Below are 27,151 nucleotides of genomic sequence, written 5' to 3'. Positions count from 1 at the left end.
GGTCCACGGGATTTGGGGGCGGGACTAAGGCAGGCGCAAGCGCAGAAGGAGAGGGCATGCGTGCCTGATGGGCTGTGGATGGAGATTTTCAAAGGCTGCTGTTGAATGTGCACGCCCTGAAACTGCAGCGCGAAAAAGGAGCGCATGCGCTTAGGGGTTGCGCAGGCGCGCCTATCGTGCTGCAGAGAGGTTTGGTCTTTACTGCGGCTGCTGGTGAGGCTGTGACGCCGAGTTCTCAGCTTCCCGCCGATCCTGTCCAGACGCTCCGTCTTGGTCATAGCCGACTGCCCCAATACCCTTCCCTGAGCTCCCCTTGCCACCACACACCCTAAACCTGTGTGCAGGGTCCGATTCCATGGACCCCGAACCTCACGAACCCTCGACCGGCGTCGTCTTGGTTCCGCACCAGCCGCCCAGCGAGCACTCGGGGCCTGGTGCTCAGGTTCCCAGCGCGGGGGGCAACTCAGGTACTGCTGGGCCCCGGGCTGAGCTCGAGTGGAGGGCCCTTGCATGGAACTGTTTCGGGAAGGTGAATCAGGCCATAGATGTTCTTGAAATTCATAACAGCCGTTGATATCTCTAACTGGTCACCTCTACCCTACTGTCTGGTCCAACTTCTCCGGGAGCTTGGCTTATAGTAGGGCTAACATTAGCTGACACTTGAATTGCCGCTTTAAGCACGTTACATGAATTGGTTATTCTTTAGTCCTCTAAATCCAGAGATAGATCTGTTGCCAAAATACCGGCTGCATCTACGCCAATGCCAAATAGAGGAGGAGACAGAAGTAGCCTTAACGGGGAGGCCAAGAGGGAGCACAGCAGGCTAGTGCCTAAAGGACTATGCCCCCTGGAGGAGGTAGTGAGGAGACTTAACAGTGTTCAAGGAGCAGGGCCTGATCGGCTTGGGGACATTTATGGGATTCTTTGGTGGTGAGGTAATGGGAGTCCATCATATCATCAACCTTCTGGTCGCAGCTGGTCTGGGGGGTCTCCATGCTTGGGGGTAGCATACAGTTAACTTCTTCCACTCGGTGGGGGCTTCAGCACCTGCAAAAGAGCTCCGAGGGCATGGCTCAGAATATCTATAGTCCTTGAGGAAAAGCTAAAGGTTCTTGACTTTGTTGAATGGCTAAACTATTTTGTCTTCTTAACTGTTTTCCTTTTTCTCTGTAATTTCTTACTTCTCTTGATTAAATTGATCCCTTGACTAAAGTTTTTCTATGGACAAAAAGGCAAGCAGAGAATATGAGTTGGGGGGTCCACTCTGCCAAGGTTTCACAGGGCTCTGCTGGGTTAAAGGCACAATACCATTTTATAGATGAGGGACTGCAGGTGTAGCGTTCAGCCCCAACTCCAGCCTGATGTCAGGGTGGTTCCAGTCAGTGACACTCTTGTTACTGAGGCCACTCAGCATTAGTTTATTAATTTCTAGTGGTAAACACCTAGGGTACCAGTATATTTTATAATCATTTATGAAACTCTTATTGGAGTTCCCGTGGTGGTGCAGTGGTTAACGAATCTGACTAGGAACCATGAGGTTGAGGGTTCGGTCCCTGGCCTTGCTCAGTGGGTTGGGGATCCGGCGTTGCCGTGAGCTGTGGTGTAGATTGCAGACGCGGCTCGGATCCCGAGTGGCTGTGGCTCTGGTGTAGGCTGGCGGCTACAGCTCCGATTCAACCCCTAGCCTGGGAATCTCCATATGCCGCGAGAGCAGCCCTAGAAAAGGCAAAAAGACAAAAAAAAAAAAAAAAAAAAACCCCTCTTGCGTGCTCTTTCTCTTCTGTATGACCTGAACGAATAGGAGGAGGTGTAAAGCTAACGTTATGGAACAGGAATCTCAGGTCCAGAGTGGTTACCGAGCTCGGTGTTATCCTGCTAAGAACTCTCAGAGCCCAGGTACAAATCCAGGTGGCCTGATTGCAGAGCCTGGATTACTCTGCTTTTCTTCTGTCGTCACACACTTCTCTGGGTATTCCGGGAACCAGCAGTTCGCAGGAAGCAAATGGCATGATCCCTGGGTATTGTTTCTCAATTTTTTTCTTCATTGTTGTCTCTCCCTCCCCAGAATTCTTAAGATCTTTTCCCTTCTAATGCTTCCTATGAAATCGTAATTCCAGAGTTCCTGTCGTGGCGCAGTGGTTAACGAATCCGACTAGGAACCATGAGGTTGCGGGTTCGGTCCCTGCCCTTGCTCAGTGGGTTAATGATCCGGCGTTGCCGTGAGTTGTGGTGTAGGTTGCAGACGCGGCTCGGATCCCGAGTTGCTGTGGCTCTGGTGTAGGCCGGTGGCTACAGCTCCGATTTGACCCCGAGCCTGGGAACCTACATATGCCGCAGGAGCGGCCCAAAGAAATAGCAAAAAGACCAAAAAAAAAAAAAAGAATTCGTAATTCCATTGATACACTCTATATCTGCTTTTACCCTTCGGATGGCCGGAAACCTTTTTTACTCTGTAGGAATCTCTACCCTCTCCCTGCTCTTCAAGAAGCAGTTTTCACTCCTTTGCCATATTGTCCCCATGCGTGTCCCAGCTTAACAAGTGGCAAAATAAGTACTGAAAGAGTTCCAATTTGAACAAAGTTATTATAGATGGGATAAGTTCATTTACTCAGTAGCTATTAGGTGCTTGTTCAAATACATGATTGAACACTCGTACTAAAATGTATAGAGTGGAACAGATAAGTTGTGGAAAATTTATAAGGTCCGCAGTAGGCAGATAGGGTTGGGGAGGTTGTGTGTGGGCATGGGAATTAGGGAGTGCTTTATGGAGTGCCTGGGCCTTGAAGGATAGAGAAACAGCACGGGGAGGGGATTCAAGTTAAACAATTTGAGCAACAGGCTTGAAGTTGAAAAAGGAAAGAACTATATGAGTATAATTTATGAAAAATGGGCTGAAGGGGACTCCTAGTACATAATATTGGAAAAGATTTCCTGGGGAAGGCTAGATAAGAAGAGCCTGGAATGCAAAGGTAAATAATTTGAACCAGGAGTTCCCATCGTGGCTCAGTGGTTAACGAATTGGACTAGGAACCATGAGGTTGTGGGTTCAATCCCTGGCCTCACTCAGTGGGTTAAGGATCTGGCGTTGCCGTGAGCTGTGGTGTAGGTTGCAGATGCGGCTCGGATTCCAAGTTGCTGTGGCTCTGGTATGGGCCATCGGCTACATCTCTGTTTAGACCCCTGGCCTGGGAACCTTCATATGCCTTGGGTGTGGCCCTAGAAAAGACCAAAAAAAAAAAATAATAATAATAATTTGAACCATAGGTAGGAAAAAAATAAGTGGGGAGTTCATGCTGTGGTACATCGGGATTGGAGGTGTCTTGGGAGCACTAGGACCAAAGTTCGATCCTGGCCCTGGCACAGTATGTTAAGATCTGGCATTGCCGCAGCTGTGGCTTAGGTTGCACTTGCAGCTCGGATCTTATCCCTGACCCCAAGGAACTCCATACGCCTAAAAAACAGAACCGAAAGTTTTTGAGTAGGGAGGTGTAAGAAATGGATGGACGAGGTGAGACAAGGAATTAGGCAACACATAAGTGGATTCTGTGCTAACAAGTGTAATGGAAGGGAGACAGAAAGGAGAAGGTTCACATCAGGAATCTTATTTTTTTTAGGGCCACACCCGTGGCATATGGACGTTCCCAGGCTAGGGGTCAAATCAGAGCTACAGCTGCCCGCCTACACCACAGCCACAGCAGCATAAGATCTGAGCCAAGTCTTTGACCTACACTACAGCTCACTGCATTGCCTGGATCCTTAACGCACTGAGCGAGGCCAGAGACCGAACCCTCGTCCTTATGGATACTAGTCAGGTTCGTAATCTGCTGAGCCACAACGGGAACTCCCATGTTCACATTTATTAAGTGCTTTTACATGGTACCTTCCAGGCACTATACTAAGTGCTTTATATATATTACCTCAATTCAAAAAATAGTAGTTTGGGTGTTTTTTTATCTTTTCTAGGGCCGCACCTTGGCCTATGGAGGTTCCCAGGCTAGGGGTCGAATCGGAGCTGTAGCCACCAGCCTACACCAGAGCCACAGCAACGCAGGATCCGAGCTGCGTCTGCAACCTACACCACAGCTCACGGCAACGCCGGATCGTTAACCCACTGAGCAAGGGCAGGGACTGAACCCGCAACCTCATGGTTCCTAGTCGGATTCGTTAACCACTGCACCACGACGGGAACTCCTTTTCTTTCTTTTTTTTTTTTTTTTTGGTTGCACCCATGGCATGCAAAAGTTCTTGGGCCAGGGATTCAACTCACGCCACAGCAGGACTGGAGCTATAGTGACAACACTGGATCCTTAACCTTACCAGGGAACTCCTGGATAAAATCTTTGACACGCGTTTGCTTTATAATTTCATTTTTTAAAATTATGCTTTTACACCCCTGGAGTACACTGACTTTCATTGGTCCATATATTTTTTTGTTCAAGGAGTACATATGGAGAAGTTGATGTCCTGGCTCAGCGGAAACGAATCTGATTAGCATCCATGAGGACGAAGGTTTGATCCCTGGCCTTGCTCAGTGGATTAAGGATCTGGCATTGCTGTGAGCTGTGGGGTAGGTCGCCAACAAGGCTCGGATCTGGCATTGTTGAGGCTCTGGCATAGGCCAGTGGTTACAGCTGCGATTTGACCCCTAGGCTGGGAACCTCCATGTGCTTTGGGGGTAGCCCTAAAAAGAAGAAGAAGGAAAAAAAAAAAGGGATTTACAGAGAGTCAGGATTTAAACTCAGGAAGTCTGACTCCAGAATTGGAGCTTTAGGCCTCGTCCTTGTGTGACTCTGACACCATGCCTCGCCAGACTCTCATGGCTACCACCATAGCCTGCTTCCTCTTTCCAGCAAATGTTTATAACTTTTAAAGAGCTCTCTATGCCTGTATCTTCTGGGAGCTGAATCTCAGGTCTTTCCAGAGACCAAATGAATTCGATTTTGTCTTTCCATGAAATCCCCAGGTGATCAGTATGCATGCCGAAGTGTACGAAGCACTGGTTGACACAGTGCTGTTTACTTCTTTCTCGAGACATTTTTCAGCCATCCTTATCTCTCAGCAGCATCTTACCTTCTTGGCCCATTTCCTGTTTCTTCAAACACTGCCCTGCTCAGCACACTGCTCTCTCCTGGTGTTCCTCTTACAGTTCGGATTACTTCTCAGTGATCCTTTGAGCGATGTATGGCCCATTCCTCAAACATTAATGTTCCTTGAGTTGCGTGTTGGACCCAGCTTTATCCTTACTCTGCCTGGGCCACCTTATCCACTCCTATGATTTTAATAACCGCCGTGATACCAGTGGCTCCAGCTCAGGATCTTTTTCCTGAGCTTCAGAGCTGTACGTCCAGTTAACCTCCTGGATGAATGTTATCATTTGGATGGGCCCCAAACTTCTTAACTTTTTGAAAATGAATTCAGCCCACTCCTCTTATTTCACCTCCTTGTCCAAGCGACCCTCATTCTGGCCATTGACCCTAAGACTTTTACCCCAGAATTAATTTGGCTGCCTGGTCCTGATTTCCTTTCTTCTAATCCATTCTCTGTCTTGAAACCAGAGAGATGGTTCTAAAAAGATTTGGGAGTTCCCGTCATGGCTCCGAGGTAGCAAACCTGACTAGTACCCATGATGCTGCAGGTTCAATCCCTGACCTTGTTCAGTGGGTTAAGGATCCAGCATTGCCTTGAGCTGTGGTGTAGGTCACAGATGTGGATCAGATCCCGCATTGCTGTGGCTGCGGTGTAGGTCAGCAGCTACAGCTCCGATTTGACCCCTAACCTGGGAACATCCATATGCTGCACCTGTGGCCCTAGAAAGACAATAAATAGGCAGTTCCTGTTGTGGCTCAGTGGCTAAAAAACCTGACTAGGAACAGTGAGGTTGTGGGTTCGATCCCTGGCCTTGCTCAGGGGGTTAAGGATCCGATCAGTTGCTGTGAGCTGTGGCGTAGGCCGCAGAGGTGGCTTGGATCTGGTGTTGCTATGGCTCTGGTGTAGGCCGGTGGCTACAGCTCTGATTCGACCCTTAGCCTGGGAACCTCCATATGCCGTGGGTGTGGCCCTAGGAAAAAAACCCAAAAAGACAATAAATAAATAAATACATAAATCTGTCAAGTCTCATGTCTCAGCTCATAGTTCTTTGTGCCCCTCCAAAGTCTTTAGGCCAGATCATGGATGTGGCCCTTGAGACCCTTTGCCGCTTCCCGTCCCACCACTCCCTCCCCAAGAATGATCCACTCCGCCCGCCCCTGGTAAACTCCCTTGGTTTGGATACCTTATCTGTGTAAATCATCATTGAATCCTATTGCCCAGCAGAGTACAGGCACAGAGTAGGACTCCATATATGTTAGTTTATCTCTGTAAATTTTTTTCCCTTACAAATTATGGAATGATGTTTTTCTGGCTCCAATTCATTGATGTCACAGCTGCTTGGGAAAGTCTGGTGATTTTGCTCAGAGAGCAACCCTGCCCCCACCTGGCAGAAAGAGGCACTGCCTCACTTAACAGGGGAGGATAATGGGAAGAACCAGAGCTTTGTGCCAGGAACTGGGAGAAAAGACAGTAATTTACGTGGAGAAAAAGGCCCAATTTGATAACAGAATTTCCTGGGTTTTGGGGAGATGAGGATGTTGATGATTGTAAGGACAGGCTTGCTTACAAGCTGTATTTATGGACCTGAGTGAGGAAGGTTTGGGAAGGGGTGATGGGGAGTTATTGCAGATAATGGCAATTCTAGGCCTTTTGGCTCAGATCAAGTGTCTGTTCCTATCAGTTTAACATCTGTGTCCTTTACCTGAGGACAGCATATTACATTGATTTTTTTTTTAAATTTTTTGTCTTTTGTCTTTTGGTCTGTTGTTGTTGTTGTTGATGTTGTTGTTACTGTTGTTGCTATTTCTTGGGCCACTCCCACGGCATATGGAGGTTCCCAGGCTAGGGGTTGAATCGGAGCTGTAGCCACCGGCCTACGCCAGAGCCACAGCAACGCGGGATCCGAGCCGTGTCTGCAACCTACACCACAGCTCACGGCAACGCCGGATCGTTAACCCACTGAGCAAGGGCAGGGACCGAACCCGCAACCTCATGGTTCCTAGTCGGATTCGTTAACCACTGCGCCACGACGGGAACTCCTACATTGATTTTTAGAACAAGGAGATGGACTAGGAGCTTGCTCTGTTGGCTTTGGGTATCAAACTGGCATTGCAGAACGTCTAGGTATAGCATGCCCTTTGAGGTTGTTTAGTTGTTAAACAAGAAATTTGTTAGCTACGACTTTTTTTGTTTGTTTGTCTTTTTGCCATTTCTTGGGCTGTTCCTGCAGCATATGAAGGTTCCCAGGCTAGGGGTCAAATCGGAGCTGTAGCCGCCGGCCTACGCCAGAGGCACAGCAACACAGGATCCGAGCCGTGTCTTCGACCTACACCACAGCTCATGGCAATGCTGGATCCTTAACCCGCTGAGCAAGGCTGGGGATCGAACATGCAACCTTAGGGTTCCTGGTCAGATTCCTTTCTGCTGCACCACGACGGGAACTCAAAGCTATCTCTTTTAATAAAAAGCTTTGCTTGGTGTTCCCGTCATGGTGTAGTGGAAATGAATCTGACTAGGAACCATGAGGTTGTGGGTTCGACCCCAGCCTTGCTCAGTGGGTTAAGGATCCGGCGTTGCCGTGAGCTGTGGTGTAGGTCGAAGACACTGCTCGGATCCTGTGTTGCTGTGGCTCTGGCGTAGGCCGGCGGCTACAGCTCCGATTTGACCCCTAATCTGGGAATCTCCATATGCCGTGGGTGCGGCCCTAAAAAGCAAAAAAAGAAAGACAGCTTGTGGGAATTTCTGCTGTGATGCGGTGGGTTAAGAATCCAACTGCAGGAGTTCCCTTTGTGGCTCAGTGGTTAATGAACCCGACTAGGACCCATGAGGATGTGGGTTTGCTCCCTGGCCTCGCTCAGTGGGTTAAGGATCTGGCGTGGCCGTGAGCTGTGGTGTAGCTCGCAGACATGACTTGGATCCCGAGTTGTTGTGGCTGTGTTGTAGGCCGGCAGCTGCAGCTCTGATTTGACATTTACTGAGAGTGCAGCCCTAAAAAGCAAAAAAAAAAAAAAAAAAAAAAAAGAGTCTACAGCAGCTCCGGTTGTTGTCAAGGCTTGGGTTCGATCCCCAGCCCGATGCAGTGGGTTAAAATGATCCAGCATCACCACAGCTGCATGTGGCTTGGATTCAGTTCCTGGCCCGGGAACTGCCATAGGCTGTGGGTGCAATGATAAAAAAAAAAAAAAAAAAAAAAGAAAGATCGCCTGTGCACAAGGGAGAATGCAGAGCAAAAAAAGAGCCAGCTCCCTGAGTAGAAGGGACATGTAACAAAAGGGAGGGGTTGTCTTATCATCACTGATGATTTCCAGAAGTCATGAAGGTTCTCTGCTCAGCAGCAGGTGGCTCTACTATCAGGAACGGGGAGGGCTCCTGTGAGGGGAAAGAAAGACATGATCATTGTCCACAAGAAAGCACAGGAACAGATAAAGTTAAAATTTACACTTGACTTCTTGCGGCAACTAGGTGTACTCCTTAGTATAACAAAGATTAAAATAATCTTTTAGTCCAGTGGGCCTGGTTTTTTGTCCCTGGGACTCTGGCCTCCAAGGCCTTTGTTCTTTAGCTTGCAAGGCCCGTTTTGCCCAAGGCCATTCCTTTGTCCTTTTCCAAAAGGGATGAGCTCGTCTCCCTGTCTCACTTCCAGCAGAGCCAGCCCAGCCCAGTTTCCTTTTTCAGCTTCTGTAGCAGCCTTCTCCTCTCCTCCTCACTCTACTTGACCCCATTCTGGCTTATCCTCCCTGAGGTCAGAAATCTTGTCTGAATAATTAATTAATCATTTATTGCTTTATCCCCATCATGTATAACAAGAGGTGTCACTATAATTCATTGATTATCCTCTCTATGCTGTGAAGTACGCTCCTGAAGAGGTTCATTAAAGAAATACTTTTTTTTTTTGTTTTGTCTTTTCAGTGCTGCATCGGCAGCATGTGGAGGCTTGAGGTTCCCAGGCTAGGGGGTCACACTGGAGCTGCAACTGCAGCTGCCTATGCCACAGTAACAGCAATGCTGCATCTGAGTCGAGTCTGACCGACACCACGGCTCATGGCAATGCGGGGATCCTTAACCCGCTGAGCGAGGCCAGGGATAGAACCCACAACCTCATGGATACCAGTCGGGTTCCTTGGCTGCTGAGCCACGCGGGAAATACTTTTGAGCTATAAACAGCGTCCTCTAGCGGAAATCTTTTCTCAGAGGGAAGCTGCTCAGGGAGTACCTCTGCCCCCTCCTGGTAGCAAGAGGCACTGCCTCCATTAGTAGAGAAGTAGGGATATGCAAATTGGCCAGGCTTTGTTCACCTCTAGGGCAAAAATCCAGTCTGAGAACAGGATTCCCTTGTTTTCTGAACTGTGGAGAAATGTGCCAGTGGGAAGCTGTCCCAGAGAAGGACTGACCTCAGAGAGACATCGGGGGAGTGATGGCTTGGAGTGAGAGCTTAATGTTTTGCTCAGAAATTGAACCCGGACCGCCTGGGTGAAAACCGGGAATCCTGGCCACTAGACCAGCTAGCTGGAGGCTAAGAGCAGGATTGCCCTGATTCTTGTCCCCTATTGAAAGCAAGAATGTTTTAAGGAGGAAAATACTGTAAAAACAGGTATAAAGTTTATTGTTGGAAAGAGTACAGCATGTGGGAGGGCCCACGGAGAAGCAGTCTGTTCATCCAAGGCAGAAGCAAAGCAGTGACACACACCCAAAGGAGTGAGGGTGTGGGTGTCCCCCTCAAAGAGGACGGCACTGGCTAAGTGATTTAAACCACTTACACAGGATGGGTCTTCCAGGTCCTTTGTTTTCCTTTGGCCAGTTACCTTGTTTTATTTCTCACAAGTGACTGGACCCGGGGCCGTCTCCGATATGCATCCACATCTTTTGGCCAAGATGGATTCCAGAACAGAGGGTTCTGGGAGAGTTTCAGGACTTATTATGGCCTGGCGCCCCCTCCGTTTATGACCCCAGGAGTCTTTCTGCGCAGGTGTAACTGGGGAGGTCTCTTTGACCCCAGGGTGAGTGATGTGGTCATCTTACCTTTTTACTCCAGCAGAGCTCAGCTCCTGCCATTAACTTACTCCTTGGGGAGTTCCTGTCATGGCTCAGTGGTTACAAACCTGACTAGGAACCATGAGGTTTCAGGTTCGATCCCTGGCCTTGCTCAGTGGGTTAAGGATCCGGCGTTGCCGTGAGCTGTGGTGTAGGTTGCAGACTGGCTCGGATCCTGCGTTGCTGTGGCTGTGGCATAGGCTGGCGGCTACAGCTCCAACTAGACTCCTAACCTGGGAACCTCCATGTGCCTTGGGAGCAGCCCTAGAAAAGGCAAAAAGACAAACAAAACAAAACAAAACTTTCTCCTTGGAGGTGTCAAAGAGAAGCCAGCCCCAATGGACTCAGCCTAAGTCCCAGCTGTTCTCAGCCCAGGGGGGGCCCATGGACCTCCTACCTCAGGGTGAGACTGATTTTGGGGAGAGCCAAGGATGTGGAATTTGAAAAGGAACAGCTTTAAGGCTGCTTTTGTGGCCTCGAGTGAAAGTTTGGGAAGCAAGCCCTAATGGGAATAGGTTGTTTCTTTGGGTTTTGGCTCAAGACCAAGATCAGTATGAAAGTTCCCGTGTGATGCAACATGTTAAGGATCCAGCATTGTCACTGCAGCTGCTTAGGTCACTGCTGTGGCCCAGGTTTGATCCCTGGCCTGGGAATTTCCACATGTCTCGGGTGCCAAAAAAAAAAAAAAAAAAAAATTACCTTTTTTTCCTCTTTTTAGGGCTGCACTTTCAGCATATGGAAATTCCCGAGCTGGGGGTCAAACTGGAACTGCAACTGCTGACCTATGCCAGAGTCACAGCAACGCCAGATCTAGGCTGCATCTGTGACCTACAATGCAGCTTGAGGCAATGCTGGATCCTTAACCCGCTGAACAAGGCCGGGGATTGAACCCACATCCTCATGGATACTAGTGGGCTCTCAACCTGCTGAGCCACAACAGGAACTCTGGAAAATTTTATTTGAGCCAAGCCGAGGATTATAAACCATGAGGCAGTCTTTCAGAAGGCTGTGAGGACTGTTCCCCTGTTAGACGTCAAAGCACGGTTGTATAGGTTTTTGAGACCAAGGGTTATGCATGAAAGTAACATAGTCCAACAAGGCAAGTAGTGGGTTATTGTGACCCCTTTACCTCTTTTTGGCTTTTAACTCAATGAATTTTATTATATTTATACTTGTACAATGATCGCAAGTGACCCCCTTATCTTCTAAGGAATGTTATCTTCTAAAGAGTTACTTTCCTGGAGCCTGGAGGAAATTGTTTTTTTTTTTTTTTGCAGGTAGGCATTCCTGTGTCTTCCAAGGGGATCTAGTTAATGTGGAATGCAAATGCACAATGCACACCAAAGGGGAGGAGGTAGTGGCTCAAGTTGCAGGGAAAAATTAAAGTTTTCTTGCCTTAAAATAATTTTATTTCATCAGGGAGCATCGATGTCTTTATGACAGCAAATGTTTCTATTCATAAATATGTGGCATTTCTCCTTGTGGTCTTTGTACTTGCTATTTCCTCATCCAGAAAACTTTATTTTTTTCTTTTTATTTTTTTTCTTTTTAGGGCTGCACCTGTGGCATACAGGAAACTTTCTTGTAGAAAACTCCCTTGTTCCTTTATTTCCTTAGGTCTCTGCTCAAATGTCATTGCATCAAATGTGCCTTCCTTTTTTTTTTTTTTTTTTGCTTTTTAGGGCCACTCTGTGGCATATGGATATTCCCAGGCTAGGGGTCTAATTGGAACTGCAGCTGCTGGCCTACACCACAGCCACAGCAACACCATATCTGAGTGGCGTCTGCGACCTACACCACAGCTCACAGCAATGCTGGATCCTTAACCCACTGAGTGAGGCCAGGGATGGAACCCAAAACCTCATGGTTCCTAGTCAGTTTCGTTTCCACTGCGCCACAACGGGAGCTCCAGATGTGTCTTCCTTGAATAAAGTAGTCTCCTTCTCATCTCACCTCTCTTTTTCACAGCACATGTAATCATGTAATCATTTGACATATTATTATTATTTTTTTTTCCCCCACGGTGTGCAGCAGCTTGATGTGGGGTCTCAGTTCTCAGACCAGGGATTCAACCCGGGCCACAGCTGTGAAAACATGGGATCCTACAGGCAGGTTAAGGATCTGGCGTTGCCGCAGCTGTGGAGCAGTTTGCAGCTTCAGCTCATTCCTTGGCCCAGGAACTTCCATATGCCAAGGGTGTGGCAGAAAAAGAAAAAAAAAAAACGATTATATGCCCTTTTCACCTTGTTGAATATTAAAAAATACTTTAAAAATGTAGTCAGGAGTTCCTTCTGTGGCTCAGGGGATTGACAATGTCTCTGCAGTGGCAGGGACATGGGTTTGACCCTGGCCCTGAGCAGTGGGTTAAGGATTCTTCCCCCAGGGACTCCATATGCCTCCAGGCGGCCAAAAAAGAAAAAGGAAAAAAAAAATGTAGTCAGGGGAGTTGGCTCAGTGGAAACCAATCAGACTAGTATCCCTTAGAACGCAGGTTCCTTCCCTGGCCTCCCTCCGTGGGTTAAGGATCCCGAGATGCTGTGGCTGTGGTGTAGGCCGGCAGCTACAGCTCTGATTCCACCCCTAGCCTGGGATCCTCCATATGCTGAGGGTGCGGCCCTAAAAAGACAAAAAAAAAAAAAAAAAAAAAAAAGTAGTCAGGGATCTGCTTGCCTGTGTGGAGCTCTAAGACTTTGCCTATAGTTGATCCGAAAAGGAGAGTAGGCAGGACCAGGGGCCGATGTGGGCCGAGCTCTTCAGTATTAAGTTACGGAGTTCCCGTCGTGGCGCAGTGGTTAACGAATCCAACTAGGAACCATGAGGTTGCCGGTTCGGTCCCTGCCCTTGCTCAGTGGGTTAATGATCCGGCGTTGCCGTGAGCTGTGGTGTAGGTTGCAGATGTGGCTCGGATCCCAGGTTGCTGTGGCTCTGGTGTAGGCTGGTGGCTGCAGCTCTGATTCGACCCCTAGCCTGGGAACCTCCATATGCCGCAGGAGTGGCCCTAGAAAAGGCAAAAAGACAAACATAAATAGATAAATAAATAAATAAAATAAAATTAAAAAAAAATTAAGTTACTTGTCGGGAGGGAATGGAGGGAGAATGTATGTTCAAGAAGTGAGTCCTGAAGTCTAAGAGCCCACCTTCTCATTATGCGGCTTTAGAAATGTATTGCTGGAAAATTCTGGTAAGATGTAGCCCATCTTGAATGCCTCTGAAAATCAGAAGTGCTTGAGAGCTTGGTTTTTGTGACCGTGAGTGTGATAGGGAAATGTCCAGCTTGGCAGAAAAACAGCATAGATGTTTTCCAGGTTTTTTTTTGCCCACCATCAAGTGTAATATCTATTATCTATTCTTTTTTTTTTTTTTTTTTTTCCTCTTTTTGCCTGGCCTGGGATTGGACCCACTCAACAGTAGTGACCTGAGCTGCTGCAGTGTGTGTCTTGATTTTCTTAGGGCAATATGCTAAATTGGCTGTGGTGCAGCAGAAACAAATCTGACTAGTAACCCTGAGGATGTGGGTTTGATTCCTGGCCCTGCTTAGTGGGTTAAAGGATCCAGCATTGCGGTGAGCTTGCAGATGTGGCTTGGATCGAAGTAGGTAGGCCGGCAGCTGCAGATTCTACCTCTAGCCTGGGGCCCTCCAGATGCCATAGGTGTGGCCCTAGAAAGTAAAAAATAAAATAAATAAATAAATTAAATAAAGAGGGAATTCCCGTTGTGGCTCATTGGTAACGAATCCGACTCGTATCCATGAGGACACAGGTTCGACCCCTGGCCTTGCTCAGTGGGTTAGGGATCTGGTGTTGCCTCGAGCTGTGGTGTATGTGGGTTGAGCCTCGTATCTGAGTTGCTGTGGTGTAGGCGGGCAGCTGCAGCTCCAATTTGACCCCTAGCCTGGGAACCTCCATCTGCCTCAGTCATGGTCCTAAAAAGACTGGAAAAAAATTTTGTTTTCTCTTAAAAAAGAAAGAATGTCTGACTCTAGGGCTTTTTTGGGGGGTGGGGGAGGGTAGAGGCAGATGTTTTGTCTTCAGTTTGTTTCTGCGTGATCTTGCAACGTAAGCTGAACTATTCTTGGTATTTTCTGAGGTTCTTCTGTTCGGTGTTATCAGCCTTTAGTTGTTCATTATCTAAAGTGTGACTCGATAGTCCTTGGCTACACCAGTGCCAAAGTTCCCAGGCCAGGGATCAAAGCTGTGCCACGGCAGTGACAACGCTGGATCCTTAGCCGGCTGAGCCTTGAGGGAAAGCCTACGAATACTTTTTAAAGACAGGAGTTCTCTGGAGTTCCCTTCGTGGCTCAGTGGTTAACGTATCCCACAAGGAACCATAAGGTTGCGGGTTTGATCCCTGGCCTCGTGCAATGGGTTAACGATCCAGCGTTGCCACGAGCTGTGGTGTAGGTCGCAGATGCGGCTTGGCTCTGGCGTTGCTGTGGCTCTGGTGTAGGCTGGCGACAATAGCTCTGATTGGATCCCTAGCCTGGCAACCTCCATATGCCACGGCAGCGGCCCTAAAACAGGCAAAAAACCAAAAAAAACAAATAAAGACAGGAGTTCTCTTGTGGCACAAAGTGGCTTGGGTCGATACTGTGGCCTGAGTGGTTTGAGTGGTTTGATCCCTGGCCCAGGAGTTTCTGAGTGCCAAGAGGGCACGGCCACAAAAACAAAAAGCAGGAGTTCCCGTCATGGCTCGGCAGAAATGAACCTGACTAGTATCCATGAGGACGCAGGTTTGATCCCTGGCCTCACCCAAGTGGGTTAAGGATCCAACGTTGCTGTGAGCTCTGGTGTAAGTCGCAGACTTGGCTCGGATCCCCGTGGCTGTGGTGTAGGCCAGCAGCTATATGCCTCGGGTGTGGCCCTAAAAAGAAAAAAGAAAAAAAAAAAACCAAAAAACAAAAAAAGGTCAATTTTGAATAGTTAGAATTAGAGAACTAACTGAAGATTGGGCGTGTGTGGGGGGGTCATTTTATAGATTTGTGAGTAGTTGGATTCCTCGAGGGACTGCCTGGCTGGGTACCTGTACAGCATTTTACTATTGCCAGTTTATTATAAAGGATACAACTCAGGAACAGCCAAACGGAAGAATGCACAGGGCAATGTATGGGGGTGCGTGTGCCCCTCCCAACCCCTTGATGTGTTTAGGGACCTGGAAACTCTGTGAACCCTGTTGTTAAGGGGTTTTTATGGAGACTTCATTGTGTAGGTGTGATTGGTTAAATCATTACCATTGGCGATTAGCCCAATCTCTAGCCCTTTTTCTCTTCCTAGAGGTTGGGGACGGGCGGGACTGAACATTCCAACCCTCTAATCATGCATTTCTGGTGACCAGCCCCCATACCGAAGCTATCTAGGAGCCCATCAAGAGTGGCTTCATTAGAACAAAAGACTCCTGTCACCCAGGAAATTCTAAGAGAATTAGGAGGGCGAATGGAAGTTCCTCAGACCAGGGACTGATCTGAGCCACAGCAGCTGCAACACCTGACCTCCCTCCCGCCTTTTTATTTTAGGGCTGCACCTGTGGCATATGGAAGGTCCCAGGCTAGGGGTCCAGTCGGAATCCCAGCCACATCTGCAACCTACACAGCTCACGGCAACACCAGACCCTTAATCCACTGGGTGAGGCCAGGGGTTGAACACAAGTCTTCCTGGATACTAGTTGAGTTTGTTACCGCTGAGCCACGACGGGAGGAACGCCAACATCAGATCCTTTAACCAGCTGTGCCTGGCGGGACCCATACCTGCGTGCACTTCTGCAGCACCCGAGCTGCTGCAGTTGGATTCTTAATCCACTGCGCCACGGTGGGAATCCCATCTCTGTACTTCTTGAGTGTGTCTGCACTTAGTGACTTTCTTCCAAAGAATGCGATGATAGAGATGATACAAAGTTCTGAGGGGACGGGAGGCGGGGAGAACGATGGTACCCACCAGTCTTGTGTGACATGACTGCGGCAAGAGGTTGGAATGCCTCGGTGACCACATAAAGGAACATTTAATCTCATCACCAATTAGCCTTTTGATGAGATCAATATTTTGATGAGATCAATATTCTCTGATTAGTCGACTATCTCATGTCATCTCTCCAGGATGATTTGTTAAAAGTACTTCTGCATCTCTTACATAAGTTGATCGGCTGTATCTGTGGTATTTCTCTTTTAATACTTGGTTGCATTAGAAAGAATGGCTTGCTGCAGTGTTTTTTGTTTATTTGTCCAATTTATTTGAGTATCAGATACTTTTCAGACGGTGTATTTATTTCTCTCCTTCTAAGAGAAGGCTCCAGTTGTGTGTCTTTGACTCTTTCTGGCTTTTATCCCTCCTCTCATTCCTCGCCCTTCACAAAGACAATGCTGACAGTTCTTGTTAGCAGCCAGTGTCCCTCCTGCAGGATTTGTAATAACAAATGACACTCGAGCAGCGCTTCTTCTAATGACAGCGGCCAAGTGGGCCCCTTTGGTGGGAGTCAGCCCCCTTCCCTGCTCTCATCCCAGCTGCACTTTGACTTCAAGGGCTCGTTTCCTTAGCTTCAGCCGTCGTCCATTTTTCAAGTGGCTGAACTCCTCAAGGCTGATAGGTAGTTTAGAGGTGCAGCCTGCTTGCTTTTTCTCTAGGTCTTGGAATGTTGCCTTTAGCTTTGGCAGACTGCAGAGTCTGTTGGACAAAAACAGCCTCCTAGGTTTCTAACTATTCTCCCGTCTTTGTTCTGTCTTTGGACAAAATTTTCTTTTTCTTTTTTGCACATGAGTAGTGGGGATGTCCCTATCTTTAGGCTAAGATCAAGTAATGCCTGCCTGTTGAGAAACATGGGACATGAATTTTTGCAGTATGGGATCAGAAAGGAACTGTCTCTGTACACTTGGCCCTCTCAAATTCAGGGCCCTGCTCCCATCTGCCTATAAAGTCCTGAGGCCTTGAGGACTCACAATTGGTCCTTTTTTTTTTTGGCTGTGCGTGCAGAAGTTCCTGGGCCAGGGGTTGAACCTGAGTTACAGCAGGGACGACACCAGCTCCTTACCCTACTGAGCCATCATGCTTTGCATTCTATAGTAAATATTGAATTTTATATTTAGCAACATACATTGTAGGGTCTGGGGATCTCTAACCACCTTCAGCCCTCTTCCTCTGTAGTCTTTCCCTGATGCTTTCACTCCCCTTCACCTAGATTTATTACTTTGTGTTATTTGGTTGAACAGTTACAGGTCTTTGTTTTCCTGCAAAAATGGCTTCCTCTTGATAACATACAGTGTTGGTTTTTTTTGTTGTTGTTGTTTGTTTTGCTTTTTAGGGCCACACCTGTGGCATACGGAGGTTCCCAGGCTAGGGGTCCAATCAGAGCTGTAGCTACCAGCCTATGCCACAGTCACAGCAACGTGGGATCTGAGCTGCGTCTGCCACCTACACCACCGTTCACGGCAGTGCTGAATCCTCAACCCGCTGAGCCAAGGCCTCAGTCTGAGTCCTCGTGGATACTAGTCAGGTTGGTTACTGCTGCTCCACGATGGGAACTCCACCACTTGTCTTGAAAATGAAAGGACATGAAATGAAAAATGAAATAATGAAAAAATAGGACATGAATTGTAGAAGAGATAGGTGCAGATGGATAGAAAGTAATTCTTTGGGGGCAGCTGGGAAACACTCATTTGAGCTAGGTCTTGAATGCATCAGAGCTCATGAGGCAGAAGGGCAGAACAGGAAGGGCAGAACCCAGAGGGAATGTCAGGTACAAAGATACAGAGGCCTGGAGTTCCCGTCGTGGCTCAATGGTAAGGAACCTGACTAGTATCCATGAGGACTCGGGTTCCATCCCTGGCCTTGCTCAGTGGGTTAAAGGATCTGGCATTGCCGTGAGCTGTGCCATAGGTCGTAGACGTGGCCCAGATCAGGCTTGGCTGTGGCTGTGGCTGTGGCGGGCCACTGTAGCTCTGATTTGACTCCTAGCCTGGGAACTTCTACATGCCCTGGTGCGGTCCTAAAAAGACCAAAAAAAAAAAAAAAAAAAAAGATAAAGCTGGGTGTGCTATGGGACTGACATGTGTGTGAAAGCTGATGTCGCTGGAGGGTAGTCCCTGTGGCAGGTGTGGTGGGTGATAAATTCGGGGAGGTATGTTATTAGCTTCTGCACTGCATACAGAAAGGATTGTTTTCATCTTACTGGAGCCGTGAGGGGTCTGCGAGTGAATACTGTGTTCCTGGGGGTGTTGTGTTGCACCATCTCAAGGAAGACGTCTGACCCCACAGCTTTTTTTTTAACTCTGAGCTTTCGTGCTGGTGATAACGTCTGTTCAGAGCCCCTGGTTGGTATTTATTTAGCACTCGCAGGCCACTTTGGACTTCTTATCATCACTGAACACAAGTCTGAACTCCAGCCTCTACCGGCCTGCCCGCCTCCCTCTAGGACCTGGTTCTGGCTTTCCTGGGTGGGAGATGGGGGTGGGCTCTGGTATAAAGGGAAGGGAATGGCAAAGGATGAGCCTTTCACCCTCTCAGCTCTCCTCGGGCACCCCTTTCTGTCTACTCTTTCTTCAGATCTTGGCTTCTGCTTTCTTCCAAACACACAGCTCTCTTGGCTTCCAGCCCAGGGTGAAAGAACTTTCTTTCCTCAGCTCCTCTCTGACAATAACCCAACTGGCACTGCTCAGGAACAAGAAGTTCCTGAGAGCGTTGGCACCTGAGGGTGTTGATGTCTGGCAGTCCCTGCTGTGAACCTCACCTCACTCTCAATCCAAGGACCTCCGTGGCCCTTTCAAGGCCTCTGCAGTAACAGCTGCCTCCAGAGCCTGGCATGGTGAAGTAATTGAGAGGAAAGAGAACCATGGCAGCCTGGGGAGATCGGGCTAATAATCTGTGGGAGGCCCTGCAGGAAGGCAACAAGTCTGGCCATGGCATCTTCTGATCTGATGTAAAGAAAAGGTGGAAGCCTCTTGCTGAGGCCCAGCCCTGGAATGCTGAGTCAGCCCCAAGGTTGCCTATCAGTCTCTTCTCGCACCCCGACATGCTGGCGCCAGAAATTGGGGGTGGGGTAAATCGGGGAGTGTCAGCCATTCTCCTGTCCAAACAGATTCATCTTGAAAAATACCATGGAGAAGGCTCGATTAGGGGTAATTCAATTAGAGTTAATAAAGCAGCGAACTGTAGTGGGTGCTCCATAAATAGCTGCCGAATGACGAATTACTTGAACGAAATTCAGAATGTCTTGAAGGACACGTGGGAGTGAGCCCTGCAGGGAAGCGAAGGTTTAGCGCCAAGTCCCAGAAGGCCCGAGAAGACAAGGTCTGGTGGGGGCAAGGGCGGAGGGGCCGCTGGCAGAGTGCAGATGGCCACCGGAGTTGGGAAGAGCAGGCGGTGGGGTGAACTCTGGGCTAGGAGTAAATGGAAGATGGTGTCCAGGGCTGTCGCCAACCTTCGGAGTGGGTGAGAAGGGCTGGATGTCGCCTACAGGCTCACTTTCCAACGGAGAGAGGGGCCAGCGGGGACCGGGGCACTGGACCAACCACACTCACCCACCTCGAGGTGGCCCTGCCCAGCATTCTTGGTGTCCAGGTCGAAGGAACCTTAGGGGTAGGCGGTTCGAGATGAGGAACTGGACTTGACAGCAGTTGGAGGCGAGTTCCTATCATTCCCTAGGCCGCCCCCCACCCCTCCCTTTCAGTCCCCGGAAGAGCAGTCCCGCAGGTTCCACTTTAAGGGGCGGGCCGGGGCGGGGCTCCCCTGCCCAGTCGTCGGGCCGGGACAGCCTCGCCGCAGACGTTGTGGAGGAAGCTGCGCGGAATCCAGCCGCCTTGGGAGGCCGTTCTGGGACCGGGAGGTCCGGGCAGGTAGGCGTCCAGCCGCTCGCTGACCGAAGGCTGCGTCGTGTCGCCGGTTCTGCAGGCACCATGAGCCAGGACACCGAGGTGGACATGAAGGAAGTGGAGCTGAACGAGCTGGAACCCGAGAAGCAGCCGATGAACGCGGCGTCTGGGGCAGCCGTGGTCGTGTCGGGCGGCCCCGAGAAGAATGGTCTGGTGAAGATTAAGGTGGCCGACGATGAGGCAGACGCGGCAGCAGCCAAGTTCACGGGCCTGTCTAAAGAGGAGCTGCTGAAGGTGGCGGGAAGCCCCGGCTGGGTGCGCACCCGCTGGGCGCTGCTGCTGCTCTTTTGGCTCGGCTGGCTGGGTATGCTGGCGGGCGCCGTGGTCATCATCGTGCAGGCGCCACGCTGCCGCGAGCTGCCCGCGCAGAGCTGGTGGCACAAGGGCGCCCTCTACCGCATTGGCGACCTTCAGGCTTTCCAGGGCCGCGACGCGGGAGACCTAGCGAGTGAGTTCAGGGCTCCCCCATCCCCTGCCCGGCGCTCCCCTGGTTTTACTGGTCACTGTCCTTAGATTGATTACTACGGTTTTCTTCCCTACCCGGGACCCGCGACCGCTCCCGGGGACGTAGCTCCTTCCTTCCTTTGAAGGCCACCGCCCCCCACTCCCTCTTTCCCGAGGGCGGCTGACTCAGCATCCTGCCCCCCCGCGGCGCCAGTTGCCTGTCGCAGCAGGTTTCTGAAGCAACGTGGTAGGCTTCTTACATCAGCATCTCTGTCTCGTGATCCAGCCTCACCCCCAGTACTTAGTTGGAGAGAATGGGGCGATCAGGGGCCTCGGAAGAGGCCTCACTGTAACTCTGCTTCTCCATTTCAGGCCTGAAGGGGCATCTTGATTACTTGAGCACCCTGAAGGTGAAAGGTTTTGTGCTGGGCCCAATTCACAAGCACCAGAAGGATGACCTCGCAGGGACCGACTTGGAACAGATCGACCCCGCTTTCGGTTCTAAGGAAGATTTTGACAGTCTCCTGCAATCGGCCAAGAAAAAGAGTGGGTGTCCTAGAGTTGGAAAGAAAGCAGCTAGGAAGGGCTGGGCGTTTTGGCCAGAGCAAAGGGAGGATAGGGTTTTTATCTGGTTTAGTCAGTTTATGATCTGACTGGCTCAGAGTTTTCCTAGGGAGGGCACAGGGGAGGTTTGTCAGGCTTCAGCCTTAAATGGGTTTGTCAAATGGTTCAGAGAGGAAGTAACTGGCAGTGCAGTTCTTTAACTTCTGGGCTTCAGGGCCCTTATTTGCAAAATGTAGGCTTTTGCTAAATCAGTGGTTTTAAAACTTGTAAAAGAGTGAAGCCTTTTGGGAAAAAAAAAAAAATCCAAGTAGAATCTTGTGTTACCTGTAAAAGGGTTTGCTTTGAGGGTGAGGAGCTCAGGCTTCTCTATTACACGCCATTCCTGCCCCCCACTTGCTGACATCTCTGTTTCCATGGAATGAGTTTCGCCAGGGTTCAAATCTGAGCCTTTGTACCAAGTAGTGCCTCGGAAGTACTCTACTGACTTGTATTTGTTGATTTCCTCTTTTCCCGTCATTGCAAAGTCTTTCTCACACCTGCCTCTTCTCCCGTTGTACTAGGCATCCGGGTCATTCTAGACCTCACTCCCAACTATAAGGGCCAGAACTCATGGTTCGACTCCACTCAGGTGGACACTGTGGCTGCCAAGATGAAGGTGAGCGCCTTGGTACCGATGGCAGGTGGGAACTGCATACTGGGGCTTGATTGGTGCTTTCATAGCAAGTTCTGTAAATGCAGCCCTGCACCAGCCAAGGAGCTGCTTGCTGCTTCCACAGGCAGAAGGATAGGCCAGCAGGGCACCCCGGTTCTTGTTGGTTCTTTCTCTGACCACTCATTTTCCTTGTTTCCCTGACTCTGAGGTTGACAGCGCAAGAAAGGGAATTTCTCAGATGTGAATTTTCTTCCTTTTGGGAGAGGAAGCCTTTTCTCTGTGGGAATCCTGTCCTGTCTGGTTTCCCATTTCTTATTTATGTGTTTTGGAGTGGGTCCCAGTCTGGGATTCCAAGCACCGGGGTCTTCCTATGTGTCTATGGGGAAGGCTGCGTATTTTATATACCTTCTTGAATCCACTGTATAACCAAACAAGGTCCCTTTCATTATCCCTAATCTGTGAATCAGGAAGCAAAGGTTCAGAGGCGCTTTCATGTGCCCTGGGATTTGCTGTCCCAGCTATTCTTATGTCTCTAATCTGCCCTCTCTGAAGGTGTAGGCTTAAACTCTGTACCCAGCAGGCTGGGAAGTGGGGCTTTGAATCCAGTTTTTTTTTTTTTCTCTTTTCTTTTCTTTGTCCTTTTTACAGCCGCGCCTACAGCATATGGAAGTTCCTGGGCTAGGGGGTCGAATTGGAGCTACAGCTGCCAGCCTATGCTTTAGCCACAGTCAGGGCAATGCCAGATCCGAGCTGCATCTGTGACTTTTTTTTTTTGCTTTTTAAGGCCACACCTGCGGCATATGGAGGTTCCCGGGCTTGGGGTTGAATCGGAATTGTAGCTGCCAACCTATAGCCACAACCACAGCAATGCGGGATCTGAGCCTTGTCGGCAAGCTATACCACAGCTCATGGCAATGCCGGATCCTTACCTGGCTGAGTGAGGCCAGGGATTGAATCTGCATCCTCATGGACACTGTCAGGTTCTTAACCCTCTGAGCTGCAATGGGAACGCCTGAGCCTAGTTTCTAATGCCTGGGTTCTCAGACACTGACCACTTCAGAAGCAGTAGAACGCAAATAGAGACAGGCCCTGACACTTTGCTGGCAACTACGATTTGGAGGTGGAATTCTGTCTTCCCAGCATTTCAGTTGACCCTTGGGGTCATCTGGTTCGGTCCTTGCTACTTCCCGGAAGACCCTTTAAAAGTTACTGAGAAGCGGGTGTAGGCACGAGGTGTGGTAGCCTCCGATGAAGATTGGGGCCAGAGGAGAGAGCACATGGCACGGAGAGGGGACGGGGGTGCTGGCGGGAGTGGGGTTCCCTGTCCTGGGCCTGTTCTGCAGAGCTGGCTCCTCTTTTCAAATCTTCAGCTAAACTGCCCTGGGGCTGTGCTTTGAATTTCACTCTTTTACCCTTGGTCTTGCTCTGACTGGCTCTTTTACTCACACCCTCCGCAGGCCCCAGGAAATGGGGAGGAGTAAGTACACTGGTCTTGGTTAGCTTTTTTTTGGTCTTTTTTTCTAGGGCTGCCCCCACGGCATATGGAGGTTCCCAGGCTAGGGGTCGAATCGGAGCTGTAGCTGCTGGCCTACACCACAGCCACAGCAACTTTTCAGGATCCGAGCCATGTCTGTGACCTACACCACAGCTCACGGCAACACTGGGTCCTTAACCCACTGAGCGGGGTCAGGAATCGAACACGTGTCCTCATGGATACTAGTCGGGTTTGTTAACCACTGAGCCACGACAGGAACTCCTTGGTTAGCATTTTAGGTCCTGTCTCTGCTGCTGTCTGCCTGTGGCCTTGGGCTGCCTCCTTCCTTCTCTCGCATTGTTTCCTCATCTCTGAAACGAGTATGCCAGCGTTTCACACATGTTAAATGTGAAGTGAAGTGACACTTTTTCTGTAGGTATCAAAGGTAAAGCTTTGTGGTGGAGCTTGGGGAGGAAGGAGAAGTAGAACCACACAAAGAGAATCAAGGACAGATTAGAATGGAAGGGGAGGAGTTCCGTCGTGGTGCAGCGGAACCAAATCCGACTAGGAACCATGAGGTTGCAGGTTCGATCTTTGGCCTTGCTCAGTGGGTTGCGCATCCGGCGTTGCCGTGAGCTGTGGTGTAGGTTGCAGACGTGGCTCGGATCCTGCGTTGCTGTGGCTGTGGTGTAGGCCAGCAGCTACAGCTCTGATTGGACCCCTAGCCTGGGAACCTGCACATGCCTCGTGTGCAGCCCTAGAAGAAAAGACCAAAAAAAAAAAAAAAAAAAAAAAAAAAGGATGGAAGGGGGCTAAAAGCTGAAGCCTTGTAATAAAGGTGAGAAGTGAGACTTCGAGGCAGGTGACTCTGCTGAGGTCCTGGAAAGTGTGTGGTGGGCAAGATTTAGGGTGGGCTGGAGTTTTCTGTGCCTTCGCATCAGAGTGCTGACAAGTTTCCTCCGTTCTTTTGCCTCCCTCCCTGTAGGAAGCTCTGAGTTTTTGGCTGCAGGCCGGTGTGGATGGGTTCCAGGTTCGGGACGTGGGGGATCTGCCAGTGAGTACCCTTTCTGTGGGAGAAGCAGAGCCTGGGTGAGAACAGAGGGGCTCATTGTGTTCCCTGCTCCTGGACTCTGCTTTTTTTTTTCCTTCTAGGGCGCGTCTTCATTCCTGGCTGAGTGGCAGAACCTCACCAAGAGCTTCAGCGAGGATAGGTGGGTGCAGACCCCGGCTTCCCCAGCTCGGCTCCATTGTGGGAGCCCCTCCCTGGACCCCTGGCCCAGGGAGGGGCGGGTCGTCGTCCAAAGAACCTTCTCACTTCCATTTCTCCTCTCTAGTCCTGTACTAACCTGGACTCCTGCTCTGCTCTTGTGCAGGCTCTTGATTGCAGGCACCGACTCCTCCGACCTACAGCAGATCCTGAGCCTCCTCGAACCCACCAAGGACCTGTTGTTAACTAGCTCGTACCTGTCCAACTCCTCTTTCACGGGGAAGCAAACCAGTTTCCTGGTCACGCAGTATTTGAATGCCACTGGCAGTCGCTGGTGCAGCTGGAGCGTGAGTCCCACAGGGGTGGGAGAAGGGCAAGAGGCCTTTTTTCTTAAAAATTTTTTTTTGTTATAGTTGATTTGCAATAGTCTGTCAGTTTCTGCTGTACAGCAAAGTGATCCAGTTATGCCTACACACACACACACACACACACACACACATATTCTTTTTTTCACATTTTTCCCCATCATGTTCCATCACAACTGATGAGACGTAGTCCTCTGTGCTGTACGGCAGGAAGGAGGCCTTTCGGCAGAAGGGAGCGTTGGCAGGTGTGGCAGAGGCGGGCTCTGGGCTCACCAGCGTGTCCTTTCCTGCAGTTGTCGCAGGCGGGGCTTCTGACCTCCTCTGTGCCGTCTCACCTCCTCCGGCTCTACCAGCTGCTGCTCTTCACTCTGCCCGGGACCCCAGTGTTCAGCTACGGAGACGAGATTGGCCTGGAGGAAGCGGTCCTCCCTGGACAGGTATGGCTTGCTGCCCCCGCCAGCACAGGAGCCTGGGGCCAGAACTGGGTTTGACTCCCAGTCAGCCACCTAGTCAGGCGTTGTGCGGCCTTGGCAAGTTAGTTGGCTTCTCTGACTCTTGGTTATCTTTTCCGTGATACTGCACTTCTTCTTTGGCTGCGTCTGCAGCAGGCAGAAGTTCCCGGCTAGGGATTGAAGCCACACTACAGCAGCGACCGGAGCCACAGCAGTTGCCTACCCTGGATCCCCACTTGCTAGGCCAACAGGGAACTCCGATACTGCATTTTTTTTGGTAGGGTAATTTGGACTAAATGAGAGCATTTTTTTGTTTGTTTAGTTTGGTTTTTTTGGCTGCGCCTGTGGCCTATGGAAGTTCCTGTGGAACCCACATCACAGCAGTGACAATGCCCGATCCTTAACCCACTGAGCCGCCAGGGAACTCCACAAGAGCATATTTTAAAATGCAGTGCCTGGGCATTCCTGTTGTGGCCCAGCGAAAACGTATCTGAGTAGTATCCATGAGGACGCAGGTTTGATCCCTGGCCCCGCTCAGTGGGTTAAGCATCTGGTGTTGCTGTGAGTTGTGATGTAGGCCGGCAGCTACAGCTCCGATTTGATCCTTAGCCTGGGAACCTCCATGTGCCTCGGGTGTGGACCAAAAAAAAAAAAAAGCTGTGTCTGGTTCCTGGTAGGCATTCAGGGTAGTAGCCATCACTCAGTAATCTGTTCATTCGGTGGACAGTGAGTACTCTGTGTCAGGTTCTGTGCCCTCCCGGAGCTCTGAGTTTCGTGGTAGAAACAGATGAGTAAGAGAAGTACAGGCAGCAAGTGGCATAACGGGGTAGGACCGTGAAGGCTCCTCCTTAGCTTCAGCCACAGGGTTGGAGGTTGACATCTAAGCCGATATGTGTAGAGTCATTCATTTATTCCATTAAGTTTTACAGAGTAGTTCCTGGCTGCCATGCACGGAGGGCACAGCAGTGCACGAAAGAGCTGGAGGTGGTGACGTTAGCTAATAAGCAGATCTAATAACGATGCCAGGTCCTGATAATGTGCTGTGCAAAAGGAAGTCGGGCAAGGGGCCTAGAGGGTGGGGGGTGGGCTAGAGGTTTTCTATGGAGTGGCCACAGGAAACCTGAAGGAGGCAACTGAGCAGGGACCCGAGGGCAGAGAGCTTGTGGCTGTCTGGAGAAGCACCCTCTAGGCTGAGGGGTCAGTGGGTGCAGGGCCCTCAGGTGGGAGCCGGCCTTGCTTGGGTTACAAGTCCACAGACTGGGCATGAGAAGAAGAGTCAGGAGATGGGCCTGGGCCTTGGCCAAGTCCTGTTTTCCCCGCTTTCTAGCCTGTGAAGGCCCCGGTCATGCCATGGGATGAATCCAGCCTTCCCAGCACCTTAGGACCTGTAAACAGCAGCAGCGTGACTGTGAAGGTAAAGGCTTCAGATGGGCAGGGCCCGACCCGCGGGGGTGGGGGCACTGGGGGAGTTTGCACCCCACGGAGCCCGTCACCCCTTGCTACTGGGTCTTTATCCCTTGACCGTTCGCAGGGCCAGAGCGGAGACCCTGGCTCCCTCCTCTCCCTGTTCCGCTGGCTGAGTGATCTGCGGGGGAAGGAGCGCTCCCTGCTGCACGGAGACTTCCACGCGCTCTCCTCGGGGCCCGACCTCTTCTCCTACATCCGCCAGTGGGACCAGAACGAGCGCTTCCTGATAGTGCTCAACTTCGGGGATGTGGGCCAACCTGCCAGGCTGGGGGCCTCCAGCCTGCCCTCCAGTGTGGATCTGCTGCTCAGCACCCAGCCAGGCCGCAAGGAGGGCACCCCTCTCCAGCTGGAGCACCTGAACCTGGAGCCCTATGAGGGGCTGCTGCTCCGCTTCCCCTATGTGGCCTGACCCCGACCCCCTGACCTCCCCCACCCCCAGGCCCTTTGGGTTCTGGTTTCTCTCTTCTTTTCTTTCTTTCTTTTTTTTTTGACTGTTACAGATGAACTCCCAAATAGGGCATTTTCTGCTTCAAATAAATGTCAGCCCTGCCTGGTGA

The 27,151-nt window shown here is 50.2% G+C and overlaps 1 protein-coding gene and 1 pseudogene across 8 annotated transcripts; both read left to right on the top strand.

The window, feature by feature from the left end:
- The first annotated feature begins 186 nt into the window (after positions 1–186).
- Positions 187–27,151, top strand: SLC3A2 (solute carrier family 3 member 2). 8 transcript variants are annotated; one of them, XM_085010880.1, is made up of 12 exons: positions 187–467; positions 4,440–4,567; positions 19,557–19,720; positions 19,989–20,417; positions 20,786–20,959; positions 21,538–21,632; positions 24,089–24,157; positions 24,256–24,314; positions 24,477–24,657; positions 24,969–25,112; positions 26,455–26,541; positions 26,659–27,151. In XM_085010880.1, the coding sequence occupies exons 4-12, from the start codon at positions 19,994–19,996 to the stop codon at positions 27,001–27,003; spliced, it is 1,578 nt and encodes a 525-aa protein (XP_084867006.1). In that variant the 5' UTR covers positions 187–467; positions 4,440–4,567; positions 19,557–19,720; positions 19,989–19,993; the 3' UTR covers positions 27,004–27,151. The 8 variants fall into 8 exon arrangements, 7 of the variants coding, with proteins under 7 accessions (XP_084867006.1, XP_084867005.1, XP_003353857.3 ...); XM_085010879.1 differs by lacking the exon at positions 19,557–19,720; XM_085010883.1 differs by lacking the exons at positions 187–467; positions 4,440–4,567 and adding an exon at positions 18,875–19,079.
- LOC146405066 (U2 spliceosomal RNA) lies at positions 6,721–6,831 on the top strand (annotated as a pseudogene).

Source organism: Sus scrofa, chromosome 2, assembly GCF_054392235.1.
Source record: "Sus scrofa isolate SSC_HxYL_T2T_F1_AM1 chromosome 2, Sscrofa_HxYL_maternal_Yorkshire_Landrace_v2.0, whole genome shotgun sequence".
NCBI lineage: Eukaryota > Metazoa > Chordata > Mammalia > Artiodactyla > Suidae > Sus > Sus scrofa.
The sequence above is the reverse complement of the archived record's forward strand: the minus strand, read 5'-3'. Positions and strand labels throughout refer to the sequence as shown.

Bases quoted from the DNA above. Each gene is read 5' to 3' on its own strand.
- SLC3A2 (XM_003353809.5), top strand. From the start codon at position 356: ATGGACCCCGAACCTCACGAACCCTCGACCGGCGTCGTCTTGGTTCCG. The intron at 20,418-20,785 runs GTGAGTTCAGGG...TCTCCATTTCAG, and splicing joins CGACGCGGGAGACCTAGCGA to GCCTGAAGGGGCATCTTGAT. The intron at 20,960-21,537 runs GTGGGTGTCCTA...CCGTTGTACTAG, and splicing joins GCAATCGGCCAAGAAAAAGA to GCATCCGGGTCATTCTAGAC.